Raw genomic sequence first — 16,392 nt, 5'->3', positions numbered from 1 at the left:
GGTAATTTTTTAAGAGCATTCAGGAGTGTACTATATGGATATTGAAATACCCACATAGTTAAAGAAAATAATTTTTGCATAAATTTATTATTTTAAAAATATGTCTAACAATGCATAATATTTTAAGCACCTAGGTAATATTCTCATCACGTATTCATCAAAATAAATGCTATATTTGATATCAACAGATGTTAGGTAGTGAGACCTAGAAAGAGAAAAGATTATTTGGTAAAAGGTCGAGTTCAAATCCTGACTCTGTTACTTATAAACTTGCATGACCTAAGGCAAGTTATTTCACCTCTTTTTACCTCTACTTATCTGTAAAATGAGTTTATCTTTGTCTCATGAACAACAATAGTAAAAAAACATAAATTGATAGAAAGAATCACAGAATCTCTGACTTAGAAGGGACTTTAGAGGCCATCTAATCCAATCCACACACATACAAGTATCCCCTCTACAATAGAATGGGTAATTTTAGCCTTTGCTGACTTTTGGTGAAATGAAATCTACTATCTCCTAAGGCAGTAAGAGAAATATAATTTCCAATAAGGCCAATGTAGCAAATATGTGGTCATTAATTTACTATAATAAAACAAGATCTGTATTAAAACAAATGTAAAATTAAACAGATCTAAAGAAAATATTAAAAGCTGGAGAAATGATGACATGCTTTGGTATATGCAGATGATACAGTAAAGGTAGAAATACTACCCAAATTAATTTACAGATTTAATGCAATTATAATCAAATTACCAATGGCCTACTTCATTAAACTAGAAAAAGTTATCAAAATTAATAGGGAAGAATAATATAATTCAAGTCAACCAATATTATAAAGGAAAATTTAGAGGGGGAAAAAGGTGTGTATGGGGGAGGAATGTCAGGAGAGGAGTATATTGCCAGATCTCAAGTTATACTTAAAAGTAGTAATTTCAAAAATTACTTAATAAAGGGTAAAAAAAACACAGAAAAGAGGATCAATTTAATATTATAGATAATCCAGAATTAGAAGCAAAGGCATATAACAGGAAAGCGCTTGATAAATCCAAAATCATAATATACTAGGAAAAGGAACAATTATTTATTAAAAGCTGTTCGGAGCTGTTATAATAGTATGGTGAAAAATGGGATAAGATCCACCTTTCATGCCATATTCTACAATAAATTCTAAAAAGATCAATAATTTAAATATTTTAAAAAATAAAAAATAAGAAAATGAAATTATATGTGTTAGAATTATGGAGAGAAGGAAAACTTTTATTGATTAAAAAACAAATAGGTTCAAAAATACATTATTTGATCATGCAAATTAAAGAGCTTTTGCACATCAAAAGATAACATGTAGATTAAAAAAAATAAATATTGTGCAGCACATGCTCACTAATGAGACAAGTCCTAAGAGCTTGGCTCCTATATGTCCCCTCAGAGGACAAGGAGTAGCCTGGAGGGGTTGAAGAGGGTATCTTTCTAATGGTATTGCTCATGCACTCCTACCAGTGTATTCCCAACTATGAGAGTGGGTTGATTATCAATTAATCATCTAAACTTAATTAGCTTTTGGAAAAGGATATTTATTGAAATGGTATAGCAAGAACAGCTGATATAAAACACCCATGACAAACTCTATGTAGATGTGGATTATTAGTTTTTGAAAGAAGAAACACAAATTATCAGTTAAAATATGAAAAACGGTGAGTTCTCTAATACCTACATAAATGAAAAAGCACAAATATGATATAATACTTTTCACCCATTGATCTGGCAAAGATATTTTAAAATCCTAAACTTAAAAAAATAAAAAATTACAACTCCTTTCTGTCATTCTTATCTTTCTTCACTAGCCTCATCATTTATAACATTTGCTCAGAATGGTTCAGTCAAGTAAATCTAAAGGTTTTTTTTTAAGTTTTTTAAAAAGCTATATATGAAGAAAAGAGGAGGATCAAAGAGGGAATAGTACTGCTGATCAAGGAAGAAAGGATGATGATAGCTGACAAGAGAGAGAAGGCAGAGCCATTCATTTTAATTTTACTTCTGTTTTCTCTGTTAAGGTAACTCATCTTTGGACTAGAAAAGACAAGGCAAAAATTGATTATAGGGAATATGCATACAAGATAAGTAGGAAAAGAGTAACATATAACTTATATTCTTTTTCATTAGTTCAATTCACTAGGCCAAGATAAAATACGTTTTTAGTCACCAAAATAACTGTCAGCTATAATTGCTGAGTTACTTGGCAGTATTTGAACAATCCTGAAGAATAAAAGAAGTGCTATAGAATTCAAGAATGTTGTACTACTTTTCAAAAGTGGAGATGGAAAGGAGTCTGCAAGCTACATGAGCCTGTTTTCAATTCCTAGAAAAATCAAATGTATTATTAAAGGGATGATTAATAAATATTTAGAAAAGGAATCAGTATTATAAAGATCTTGCATTACTTCAGCAAGAACATGTCATGCCAAACTAACATTTCTTTTTCTAACAGTTATTATGCCATAACAGCAAGGAAATAGTCTAAGTGCCCAGATTGTAGCATATCCAGATTTAGACTTTTGGCAAAGTCTATCATGCTAATCTTGTGAACAATGTGGAGAAACGTAGGCTAACCAACAGCACAATTAAGTAGATCCAGAACTGGTTGAATGGCCAGATCTGTTATTAGTTCATTGACAATTTGGTCAAACTCCTTCCAAAACCTATGTTTGTTCTGTACTATTCAACATATTTATCAACAATTTAGAAAAAGAAGCAGAGGTGGCAGCTAGGTGGTGCAGAGAATAGAGCACCTACCTGAAGTCAAGAGGACCTGAGTTCAAATCCGGCCTCAGACCAGACACTTGACACTTAACTAGCTGTGTGTGACCCTGGTCAAGTCACTTAACCCCAACTGCCTCACCAAGAAAAAAGAAGCAGAAAGAATGCTTACCGAATTTTCAGGAAATTTGAAGAGTAGAGGGGCGGAGCCAAGATGGCAGAGGGAAAGCAGTGATTTGCTGGAGCTCTCCCCCAAACCCCTCCAAATACCTATAAAAAATGCCTCTAAACAAATTCTAAAGCAGCGGAACCCACAAAAAACAGAGTAAAACAAATTTTCTGCCCAAGACAACCTGGATGGCTGATCAGAAAGGCATATTGCGCTGGCTGGGAGAGGAGTGCAATTTGGCGTGGTTTGCGCAGGCCGCAGTGACCCTGGAGCAGGCCTCAGAGGACTGAATTGTGGGCAGCTGTGGCAGTTTCCAGACTTCTCAACCCATGAACGCCAAAGACAACTTAGAAGGTCAGTGGGAAAAGTCTGTGACTGTGGTGAGAGAAGAAGCTAGGGTTCAGCCGCAAGTCTGGAGTGTGGGCTGTGGCTGCCTCCTGAGCTTCCATCTCACAGACTGAGGGGGAATTGAGTGGCTGATCAGAGGGGGATTGCAAAGATCTCTTTGCCAGTGCTGAGGCAGGAATCTCTTGCTTTGCCCATGCTTGGATCTGGGTCAGTTCTGAGGGGCGGTCCTGGGGCAAGAAGGAGTGCTGGTGAGGAGGAGTGCTGGTGTGGTAGAGCTTGTTGTGGTTGTGGAGAGGAAACACCTCGTTCCTTATCATAGCACCTTGGAAGAATTGACACTTTTCAGGTCCCTAGAAGTATCTCTGAAAACAGCTGTACAAACCCCTGAAGCTTGGGACAGTACATTCTCCACATTGGAAACAGACTCTTACCTTAACAAAGAGTTTAAAACTCAAGTGATTGGTTGGGATCATGATCAAGCAGCGCAAAAAGAGTCAGTCTATATTATCTTACTTTGGTGACAAAGAAGTTCAAAACATACAACCAGAAGAAGACAACAAAGTCAAAGCTCCTACATCCAAAGCCTCCAAGAAAAATATGAATCAGTCCCAGGCCTTGGAAGAGCTCAAAAGGGATTTTGAGAAGCAATTAAGAGAAGTAGGGAAAAACTGGGAAGAGAAATGAGAGTGATGCAAGAAAATCATGAAAAGCAAGTTAACAGCTTGCTAAAGGAGACCCAAAAAAATGCTGAAGAAAGTAACACCTTAAAAAAATAGCCTAACCCAAATGGCTAAAGAGATCCAAAAAGCCAATGAGGAGAAGAATGCCCTAAAAAGCAAAATTGGCCAAATGGAAGAGGAAGTCCAGAAGCTTACTGAAGAAAATACTTCCTTAAAAATTAGAATAGAGCAATTGGAAGCTAGTGACTTTATGAGAAATCAAGACACTGTAAAACAAATCCAAAAGAATGAAAAATTAGAAAACAATGTGAAATATCTCATTGGAAAAACAACTGACATGGAAAATAGATCCAGGAGAGAGAATTTAAAAATTATTGGACTATCTGAAAGCCATGATCCAAAAAAGAGCCTGGACATCATCTTTCAAGAAATTATCCAGGAAAACTGTCCTGATATTTTAGAACCAGAGGACAAAATAGAAATTGAAAGAATCTGCCGATCTCCTCCTGAAAGAGATCCCCAAAGGAATTTTCAGATAACATAAAACTGTTAAGGATACCTTAACACACTGGATAATGGAAGATGCTGATCATTTAGAAGCTTGGGTCAAATGAAACTGCTGAAATTCAGTAGTTATAAATGTGAAATCATACCCATATTTACTTAATTGTTCTCAAAGAATCAAGTACACAAGTACAAGATGAAGAGAGCATAACTGAAGAATAGGTCAAATGAAAAAGAACTTGAGGTCTTAATGGATTCAAGCTCAATATGAGTAAGCAGTGTTATATAGAAATTAAGAAAATTAATATGATCTTAAACTACATTAAGAGAGGTGTCACACCCATGAATGAGGAAGTGATCAGCCCACTGAACTATTCTTTGATCAGGACACATCTGGAGCATGATGTTCACTTCTGGATGTCAAATTTAAGAAGACTACTGATAACTTGGAGAAAGTACAAAGCAGGGCACAAAAAAATGGTGAAGTGCTTTGAGTTTAAGCCATATGAAGATCAGATAAAGAGCTGAGATTTTTAGCCTAAGAAAGAGAAGACTTAGAGTAGGTGTTCTTTAATCTTTTTTGTGTCTTAATAGTCTGCTGAAACTTTTAGATCACATCTCAGAATGTTTTTAAATGTATAAAATAAAATACATAGGATTACAAAGGAAAAAGTTATGTTGAAATACAGTTATCAAAACCTTTTTTAGTAATCAGCTTCACATTAAAAATTGGTGGGAGTGGATAGAGCACTGGCCTTGGATTCAGGAAGACCTGAGTTCAAATCCAGCCTCAGACATATAACACTTACTAGCTGTGTGACCCTGGGCAAGTCACTTACTTCCATTGCCTAACCCCCAAAAAAAATGGTGGGAAAATTGGAAAGCAGTATGGCAGAAACTGGGCATAGACTAATATCTCACACCATTTTCTAAGATAAAGTGAAAATGGATAAATGACCTAGATATAAAGAGAGATATTACAAAAAAAATTAGAAGAACATGGAACATATTACTTATTAGATTTATGGAAAGGCTAACAATTTATAAATAAATAATAGATAGAAAGCAAAGAGGTATAAAATGGATAATTTCAAATACACTAAATTAAAAAGTTTTTGTACAAATAAAACAAATGTAGCCAAGATCAGAAGGAAAACAGAAAATTGGTTCCTTTCAATCCTAAAAAGCTATGATCTTCTGAAACCCCACTTTAAAAATTAGAATTTTAGCAAGATTTGAAGCAACTACTTCACAAAATAGGTTTTATAATGCTGCTGATATTTGCTTTTTTTCCCTTCATATTAATGCCTCCCTCTTAATATTAAAAAAAACCCTATAGATCTAATGTTTTTCCTAAAGTACATAAACTGTAAATTTGACCCAGATAAATACTTGGTTCATAAAATAACTGACAAATGGCCATTAACGAAAAAGAACTCTTCTCATCCTTTAGCATTATATTCCTGAAGCTCTGCCTCACCTAAATCCAATTCATTTGCAAGTCAAGACATCACCCTCCCGAGGTCATTGGTCCTTTTCAAGAACAACAATATTGCTGAACTGAGAAGCTATCAAGGATGGGGCACCTATGGCCCGAGGCCACTTGTGACCTTCTAGGTCCTTGAGTGAAGCCCTTTAACTGAGTCCGAGTTTTACAGAACAAATCCTTTTGTTAAGGGGATTTGTTCATTGAAGTTTGGATTCAGTCAAAGGGCAGCACTTGAGGACCTAGAGGGCCACATGTGACCTTGAGGCCACAGGTTCCCTACCCCTCACTACATCATTCAACAGTAAGCCCCCATAAAAGGTTGCCTCTGGTCTTTCCCTCATAGTAACCATAACCTGGAAGAGACCTAAAGGCAGTAAAAAATAAAAAAGAGATATTGTACCACAATGACAAAGATAAAAAATTCAGGATATAACATGGTGCTATAAGGCAGTGAAAGTGTCCAGTTCCCTGCTGTTTTTTTGTTTGTTTGTTTAATCTACTGGTCTTTGGGTGGATAATTATATACTCTGCTTGACAAATTTGGGGCAAGGGTGTGCCATAACCTCTCTTATTTCCAAGGTAACTGTTACACAGTGAAACTGAATTATTTTTTAAACCTGGATTTGTTGTCAAGAGAAATAGCTAGGGGGGTGTGTAGGGTGTGTGCATGTGGACCCGTGTGTGTGTGCATTTCATAAAAACAACTGCAAGTTAAAATGTTAGTAGGTCTGTTTTTCTTCTATCCTACCTCTCACCTAAGTGCTAATTTGACAGAATTGTGGGTTTTATCTTTAATTTGTTGAATATCTGCAATTGTTACTGAGTGCCAATGTTTCACATCTGTAACTTCACAACTGTAAATGAGATCATTATTATCATGTGGCAAGTTCCTTGGGCTCATTCTTGGACAAAGAATGACAATGACGCTTCTATGGGAAACCAATCAAGTAGAAAAACAGGGCTGTAATGTTGCTTTCTACATTCATTTGGATTCTATGAAAGCAAGACATTCCTCCATTTGGCCTTTATTCAAGATCACTTTAAGAAATATGGTTTTTATAGTAATATATTTTAATGTTTTTGTATAGCTGGTATTTTTGATATTTGAGTTGATTTTGGTTTCAGACTAAAGGATATGATAGCTTCATACATAAAATTTCCTAGAACAATTTTATTTTATAATTCACATATTGGAGCACTTAGAATAATAGTTGGTTTTAAACACTACTAAAATGATTCAAAGATGAGTAATAAAATGAAGGACAAAGGAGAAAGTCCGATCACTTTAAAATTGTATACAAGGTTCATGGATTTTTTCATACAAAGATTGGAAAATCAAATTTGTATTATCTTTGTTTGGAAAAAGGTATATTGTAAGCACTTTGAGTTTCTCTTTCTTAAAGTTACCCAATAATATGTGATTAGCATACCTATCACACTTTAAATTTCTAAGGAAAGAAAAAGTATCAATTTTCTTATAGCTAGTTTATCACCTTTATCCTGGTCTTAGCATAGTGTCTTGATTAGAATATTGTGGGTATTTAATAAATGCTTATTGACTTGATTTGACTTTATCTTAATAAATTGATTGGAAACATCAAAATTTTCCAATTAACACATAATAGCAAATCAAAAGGAAAAAAGAGGTTTTTCATATAATTAGAAAATCACTCTAGTTTCCTAGGGTGGTGCCTTTTTGAAGTTTAAGAATTGCAATAGGAATCATGTATCTGGCTACAAACTATTATTGTCTTGAATTATGACAAAATTGTCTTTAATCTTTGATGCCTCATTTCCTTCTGATCACCTCCATAAACACTTTTCACCTCCCAGTAAAGCTAAGTTTTGGAATATGAGCCAAACCATATACACTGTCATTTATCCTATACAAAAATAGATATGGCGAACCTGGACGGAGATTTGCAAACTAAAGATCCCTTGTTTTGTTTGCCCAGGAGTAGGTTATTACCTCGTGAAACCAAATGTGCACATAAAACACAAAAAGAGCTACCTAGACATGGGTTTAATGATTTGGTGCCTCTTTAAATTACTGAGACTCTGTCGATTCTTTTTATTTATTCTGATGTTGTTTAATACAGGCAAAACACACTGATAAATCAGAAACATAAGAAAGAAAAGCTTTTTACTTAAATTCTGTGCTTGGAATCAAGGGAGTTCTAGTACAGAAATATAAGGCTCCCTCAGCAAAGTGACCCATTAAAAAAAAAGTAGCTCATTTAAAACAGGCATCATTTAATGGAGTGCTCATAAATTATGCAGCTATCACAATTTCTTACAGATGTTTGCTGCACTTAATAAATCTAAAAGTAATTACCACGGAGCTTACCTAAGTTGCTTACCTTGTAATTATAATACATGTTCAGGCATTACATAGAAGAGCCATTGGGGAAGCAAATTGCTAATGGATACCAAGAAATTTAAGTATACACAGTCAGCACTTCATAGTGGAAGTGCACTGAACTTCAGAGTCCAGAGTTCTGGATTAGAATTCTGGCTCTGATATTTGTTGTGGGAAAGCCTCGATTATAGTCAGGAAACTGGTAAACTTCAAAGCAGTATATAAATGTGATTTTTTTTATTTATTAATAATAAATATAGCTTATTTAAGACAGATGAGTCCATTCTTGAATTATACATTCCAATTCCTGTTCCTCCATCAAGAGGCATACGCCTGTCATTGGTGTAGGAAAGCAGGAAAAGAGGAGCAAGGCAAAGAAGGCAAAACTCAAACCAGCTCATGTTTCTGTGTTTTCTGTTTAGTAAGTCTTATGGAACAATGAAAAATAATGTCTAAGCACAAAGACTGGACAGCTATGAATTTGTTGTACATAGATATAAATTCAGTTTTAAAAAGATGTATTGTCAACGACTCGCAATTGTCAAGTCATTGATAGTAAACATTTTCAGAATAAATTACCAGCATATTCACAATGACCATTGTAATTAACTGCTTCTAATGACAATATGTGTATTGTTATATGAAACAATCATTGTTAGGAAATACATTGTTATGAACACTATATCAATCAGCAAGCATTTATTAAGCACCTACTGTGTTTCATTCATTCTACTAGGTGCTGGGGATACAAAGAATAAAATGAAATAGTCTCTGCCCTCAAGGGGCTTACATTCTATCAGGGAGAAAATATATACATATATAAGTAGATACAAAACAAATACAAGGTACTCTGGGCAGAAAGGCACTAGCATCTGGGGGGATTAGGAGAGGACTCATGTCTCAGTTGACATTGGAAGCTTTGAAGGAACTTAAGAATTCTAAGAGACAGAGGTGAGGAAAGAGTGCATTCTAAGCATGAAGCATAGCCTGAGTAAAGCCATGGAGAAAAATTGAATGTTGTCTGCAAGGATTATCAAGAAAACCAATTCAGCTGAATTATAGAATGCTTACAGTAATATATAAGCCTATGAAGGTAGTTTGGAATTAGGTTATGAAGAGCTTTAAATGTCAAATAGGGGAGTTTATGTTTGATTTTTGAACTGCTAGAGTTCATTTAATAGATCAGCAATAATATCAGACCAGCGTGTTAACAATCATCATCATCATCATCCACAACAAGAAGCATTTATTAACCACTTACTGTGTGCTTAATGGTGGCAGCTAGGTGGCTCAGTGGATAGAGTGCTGGGCCTGGAGTCAGGAAGATCTGAGTTTAAATCTGGCCTCAGACATTTACTAGCTGTGTGATCCTGGGCAAGTCACTTAACTTCTGTTTGCCTTAATCCACTGGAGAAGGAAATGGCAAACTACTCTAGTATCTTTGTCAAGAAAATCCCCTGGATAGTATTGGCAGGTTATGGTCCATGGGGTCACAAAGAGTTGGACATCATTGAACAACTGAACAACAAAAGTGTGCTAAGTACTGTGCTAAAGGCCTTGGGGATACAAAGAAAGGCAACAACATGGCTCCTACCCTCAAGGAGTTTACAACCTAATGGAAAAGACAACAAGCAAAGAGTCATGCACATAAAAGATACATGCAGTGTACACAAAACCATGGAGGATGTTTTGTAAATGGAATCAATCAATATTTAGCATATTTTTGTACAAGTACAGAATATCATTCAAAGCAAGATAAACTATCTACTACAATCTTTTAAGACTGGAATTGGTCTAACTTAATTGGAGTCATATTTTTGTTATCACTGAACAATTAATCAGACAGTTTTATATGAAAAGCAGAATACAAATGAAATGGTTTATTTTGAGGGTTAAAAATAACCTATATAATATACAAATACTTATTATTAAAGTTTCTTTTTAAAAAAGCCTTACCTTCTCACCAACTTCTCCTTTTCTTCCTTCAAAACCATGTTCTCCCTGTTGTATAGAAATGTAGCACATATAACAATACTGCTTTAAAACTTGAAAAAATTAAATTCAATCTAGTTTAACAGATATGAATAGTTTCACAGGTGTGGGTGCTTTTTTTTTCTGATATAGACAGGAACCCTTTCAAACCTTAGTAGATTGCTTTCATGAATTGCTGGGGCCAGAAAATTAATCACCTGGTGACCAGTTTTGTGTGATGAGCTTGTTCTAACTTGGCCAGCCTCATCTTCAGATGAGACTTAAAATAAATATGTCTGTAGGCTTACGTTCCAAAAATTTCCAGCTTTGTAGGACATGGTATGGTCTTCAAAAGCTCAAGGTTGCCTGCACATCTTCATAAAGCACAGAAGCATGATACTCACTCTCCCTCTCTCTGTTCCCCTCCCTCCCTCCCTCCCTCTCTCTCTCTCTCTCTGTCTTACATAGATAGATAGATATAGAGATAAACGTGTATATATGGCATGTATAAATGTTTTGGTAATATAGTTTTTTAATGACTTAGTATTTTTAATTTACAGATACAATAAGTTCAAATGTGACAGTTTCATTCAACTAAAGCACAATTAGGGTTTCTCATGAGAAAAGTTGGTAAGAGCAAAAGGAGAATCCGTCCCATAGTAGAATTCTCTAGAGATTCCACACCAACTCCATATTTGCTAGCTATTATTACCTTGATATTCCACTAGACTTCATATTCTTCATGTCTATGGTGGAAATCTTCCCCTCAAAACTTGACTGATCCTCATCATCACTCAAGGAGACTCTAATGTAACAAAATCTATACTATGTAATGGGGGTGATCCCTAGAGAAGGACAGGTAGTCTGGCTCTTTGATGAAGGATATGCACCTTGTTGACATGATGTAGCAGCGCTCATCACTGGTGACCCATCAAAGACTGTATTGTGTATCTTTAATGCACAGCATATGGTCAACACTTAATAAATAGTTATTACTTGAGTAATAATAATAATGTTATCTTACTTTTATATAGTACTTACTATGTATCAGGCACTGTGCTAAGCATTTTACAATTATTATCTCATTTCATCCTCACAACCACCTTGGGAAATAGGTGCTATTATTACCCCCATTTTACAGAAAAAAAAAAACCTGAGGCAAAAAGAGGTTAAGGGACTTGCCCACATCACACAGCTAGTACTGAATTGAATTAAAAGATGAAAACTCTTTTTCTTTGCCAAAACTACTGAGCATAATAACCATTCTATAATCCTACTAGATATTTATATGTGTGTCAAGGGCAGGGATAGCCTATAGGAAGAAGTCCAGTGCTAAAACACCTGGTAGACAGTCAATAAATATTTGATGAAAGAATCACCAAATAAAAGAAGAGAAAGAAAAACTTCTTCCTTTCCACTTTTTCCCCCTAGATCTTTGAGAAGATGTTACTTGGTATAATGAAAATTATAAGATGGATAAGAAATGTATTAAAAAAATAATCTGTTAGATCTACCCTTCAAAAGGTAGAAAGTGGGTGAAGGTTTAGCATTTTGTTTCAGGAGACAGAAATCTACTTTTTATTCCTGGAATACAGACTTTAACCTCACCACTTAATGTAAGCTGACATTTAAGCTACTTAATGCCTCCAGCACCTCAGCCACTCCAGTCAGCATGATGTAGCCACCAGAAACAGCTGCTGGAAAGTCCAAAGTTATTTCCCAGCAGATAAATCTACATGTCCCTTGGCTTGGAATTTGACTCTTGGCTACAGCACTTGCTGTATCAATGAATGATTTCGTCAAGAAATACTGTGAGGAAATTCACAGCCCTCTCATTTTATGCTTGCCATTTCTGGGTTTGTCATACTCAGTCATGTCTAATGACAGATGTGTTTGATTGGGGAAAAAAGCCATAACAGTAAGTGGCTAAGGACCTTTTCAAAATGACAACTTATAGCACTTCTGGCATATTAGTGAAGAGACTGTGAAACTTATCTGGATCCCGGAAACTGTTCCCTTAGCTCTTGTGGACACTTCACACTCCATCAATAATGTTCTTCCCTGCCATGGTGTGGTTTGTGCAATGGTATGACAGCAGGTATAATGAGAAGTACCTTACCTATCTTTTTTTCTTGGCTATCAGAATAAAGCCTTCACAGAGTTTCTAGTAATTCAAGTCAGATATAATAATGCTCTTTCCCCCAAACCTACATCATCCCTTAGGAAATAGCTAAATCTAGTTAAAAGACAGAGGTTCTCATAAAATAAAATATGGATAAGTAGCTTCAGTTATCCAGTTAATGCTGTAACCTTCCTCAACACTCGTGGAGATGCAGCCTGGCAACTGCTTCTTCAAGTGCTACAGTCATAGGTACTAAAGACCCAGGAAAGAAAGATCTTACCACCAAAGATCTTGGCCTTGTCAAATGGTTCAACATCACAAACTGAGAGGTTCTTTTTTCAGTGGAAATGACATTAAATGAGAAGTGTTACCATCTGTTTTGCTGCTGTACCCTAAGGACCATGAAACCTCTCCATTTGACCTGAAGCTGAATATTGCAAATCATTTGTGTGGCCTCTATCAGAATGTGAGCTTCTTGAGAACAGGAACTGTATTACTTTTCTATTTGTTTCCCCAGGACTTAACATGGAGTTTTGCACATAGTAAGTAGCTAATAAATGCTTTTTTCATTCATTCAAAATCAAGATTACAAATCTCTTATTTCTTGGAGAATGTACATGAAGGGGTTCATTTTCTATACCTTCTTTGAGATTTTTGAAGTAGTTTATTCATTTAGCACCATTGTACTGAGTTTGTTCTGATAGAAATTTTCAAAATGGAAGCTGGTTTCAGATAATCAAATATATAGGAACATGGTTAGGAAAATGTTAGATTCCAGAATGAATTTAAATCTCTGGTTGTTGAACTTCTGGGTTCATTAAAGGTATAGAGCAGTTCTAAAGCTAATAAATTTATCCCTATGGGACAATGATTGTACCATTATAGTGTTCTACAAAAAGGAGCATTATTAAAAATTACTGATGGAAGAAGTGTTTAGGGTATGTCCTTTTGAGAGTGAGTCCTTTTAACATGTCTATTTGGAAAGAAGATATGAAAGTGTGTGGGTTTCTACAGGGACTTTTGAAGAGATTCCATTATGTTAAATGTAGTTCAAAATAATCTTGTTCTAACTTTAAATGCTAATGATGGTTAAAAAATAGAATATTCAAAAATTATTTTTACCTTTTGACCAGGTGGTCCAGGGGCACCAAGTAAACCATCTTCACCCTGAAAAACAGCCACACAAGTAAACTATATATCACAAAAGACTAACATTAGATTTGTTGCTCATGATTGAGTCACATAAATATAATAAAAATGAGTATGCTACCTAAAATAATAGACAGATTTTGTGCTATATCAAACTATCAACAGGATACCTTACAGAACTATACAAAATGACAAGAAAATCCATTTGGAAGAACAAAATATCTAGACACTCAAGGGAATTCATGTGAAAAAAGTAGGAATTGAGGGACAACAGTTAACTTCTAGACTTCAAATTATATTAAAAGCAGTAATCATCAAAACCAATTAGTAGTTGGAAAAATGTTTTAAAAGTAAATCAGTGGAATAACTAGATAAGTAAATAGTAAATTACTAAATATAGTAAATAACTAAACCAAATAAAGTAAATAACTAAAAACAGTAACCCAGTGATAGATAAACTAGAAAACATAAATTACTTGGGAAAGAACTTCCTATTTGACAGGAACTTTTGGCAAAACTAGAAAGAAGTTTGGAAAAAAGGGGGGGTTGAAAAGATATTTAGGAAATTAAATTAATGTGTGTGTGTGTGTGTGTGTGTATGTACATATTACCAAGAACAATTTCTCAATGCATAATTGTTCAATGGATATGAATAGACAATTGCAATTGTTCAAAAGAACAATTGCAAACTATTAACATTAATATGGAATATTGCTCCAAATCACTAATAAGAAGAGAAACACAAATCAAAACAACCCTGAGATTTCACCTCATACCCAGCAAACAAAGATGACAAAAGATGGAAATTTTCAAGGCAGAAAGACCACCATGCTAAATATACTGTTGGTGGAGCTGTGAGATAGTCCAATCACTCTGGAAAATAATTTGAAATTATACTATAAAGGTAACTGAAATGTGCATACCCTTTGACATAGAGGCCTAAATGCTTGGCATATGCCCCAAGGAGATCAAAGACAAAAGAAAGTTCCCATATACCCCAAAATATTCATTGCAACATTTTTTATGGTAGCAAAGAATTGAAAACTGAGTAGATACCACTGACTGGAGAATGGATTAACAGATCATGTTATGTTAATGCAATGAACTATTACTGTGCCCTAAGACATAACAAATTTGAAGAAATCAGGAAAAAAAATTAAGGAAAGTTTCTATGAACTGAAGCAGAGTGAAGTAAGCAGAAACAGGAAAATAACATATAGGACTATAATAATTTAACGAAAGAACAATAAAACAAAATTGAATTTCATATAATTTTAACGATCAAGCTTGGCCCCAAATAAGGATTGAGAAAATACATATTCCTCTCTTCGTTGCAGAGGTGAGGAACTATGGATAGATTGTCAGACATTGATGATGTACCAGACAGTTTTGCTGACCTGTTTTTTTCCCTTCTTTTTAAGTTTTCATTACAAGGGAGGGTTCTTTGGGTAAGAGCATGAGAAGAGACACCTTCAGAAATGAATGTGATACAAAACCAAAAGGCATCAATTTTTAAAAGTCCCTCAAAAAAGGCAAAAAAGAAGAGTAAGAATTTTAGTGAACAAAAGCATTAGGGCATTGAAAGTGAGGCTTAGAGTTTCTGAGCAGGATTCTGTTGAGATATCCTCTTTTTTCTTCAGGTAATACTCAAACCTCTGAGACAGTGTTTGACCCAATAGGGGACATTTGTATTTTAAAGGACACAAATGTCCCATGCCTACTGATGGTACTGTGACTGCCTTTAATTTCAGATAATGTCATATTGAATGTACATAGTCAGAAGTAAACAATTTTGGGGAAATTTAAATAGAAAAAAATCTATAAGTTTTTTCAATCCTTGTGCAACAACAGTTTTTAGAAGACACCTATCAGTCTCCATTTGCTGGAATTCTCTGATCTCTGACAACACAGTTTATAAACTTGGAAAGTGACTGGACCTATGGTTTTGTTGGTATAAGGAACGCATAGAGAAGGAACATCTTTTACCAGTGCGGATCAGCACCACCTCTACCATTTAAGATGTTAGGTGCCTAGAGCAGTGGGCAGTCATTTGCTCAAAGTTATAGTCAATATGCACCAGAGGCAAAACCTGAACCCAGATCTTTCTGACATCAAGGCCAGCTCTCTATTCACTATTCTGTGCTGCTGTTTGAAAATGACAGAACATTTTCAGTTAAGTTTTAGGAAGCTGTAGGTTTCCAATAAAGGCAGCTAGGTGGCATAGTAGATAGAGTGCCAGTCCTGGAAGAACTGCGCTCAAATCCAGCCTGAGACACTTACTAGATGTGTGACCCTGGGTATGTCACTTAATGCTATTTGCCTTGGTTTCCTCATCTGTAAAATGAGCCAGAGAAGGAAAGAGCAGACCACTCCAGTATCTTTGCCATGAAAATATCAAATGGAGTGATGAAGAGTCAGAAACAACTGAACAACAACAGGTTTATGGTAACAATAATTTGCCTTGACTTCTTGATCTTTACCACAGTCCAATTCAACAAATATGCATCCTCCATGTGCTCTGTTCTCAGCACCATAGTAGGTGCTGGGAATACAAAGAGAAAAAAGAGAGCAGTCCCTACCTGTCAGGAGCTTACAGGGCTAGGTAATATACACAAACAACACATTTCAGTGGTTCTAAATATATAAAGATTTCTATAGGCTTGTCTATCTATCAATACACTTATTAAGTACCTACTATATGCCAGGCACAGTGTTGGACAAAAAAATGTTAAGAAAAAAGGTGCTTTCCTCAATCACTAGACTATAATATAAATTGAGAATGAGTAGAACTAGCTGCTCACTGATAAGTATGTTACCTTATTATAATTAAGTTTTGAAGGAAGA

At 35.1% G+C, this 16,392-nt stretch overlaps 1 protein-coding gene across 1 annotated transcript in view; it reads right to left on the bottom strand.

The window, feature by feature from the left end:
• Positions 1–16,392, bottom strand: part of COL19A1 (collagen type XIX alpha 1 chain) — a 394,072-nt gene that overhangs the window by 280,357 nt on the left and 97,323 nt on the right. Inside the window, exons 9-10 of the mRNA XM_027852948.1 lie at positions 13,522–13,566; positions 10,263–10,307 (exon numbers count right to left, since the gene is read on the bottom strand). Coding sequence (XP_027708749.1) covers positions 10,263–10,307; positions 13,522–13,566 — 90 coding nt within the window. The remainder of the gene's footprint in view (positions 1–10,262; positions 10,308–13,521; positions 13,567–16,392) is intronic.

This window comes from Vombatus ursinus, unplaced genomic scaffold, assembly GCF_900497805.2.
Source record: "Vombatus ursinus unplaced genomic scaffold, bare-nosed wombat genome assembly UNPS02009835.1, whole genome shotgun sequence".
NCBI classification, from domain to species: Eukaryota; Metazoa; Chordata; class Mammalia; order Diprotodontia; family Vombatidae; genus Vombatus; species Vombatus ursinus.
Note: the sequence above shows the minus strand (reverse complement) of the source record. Positions and strands in the feature narration are given on the sequence as shown.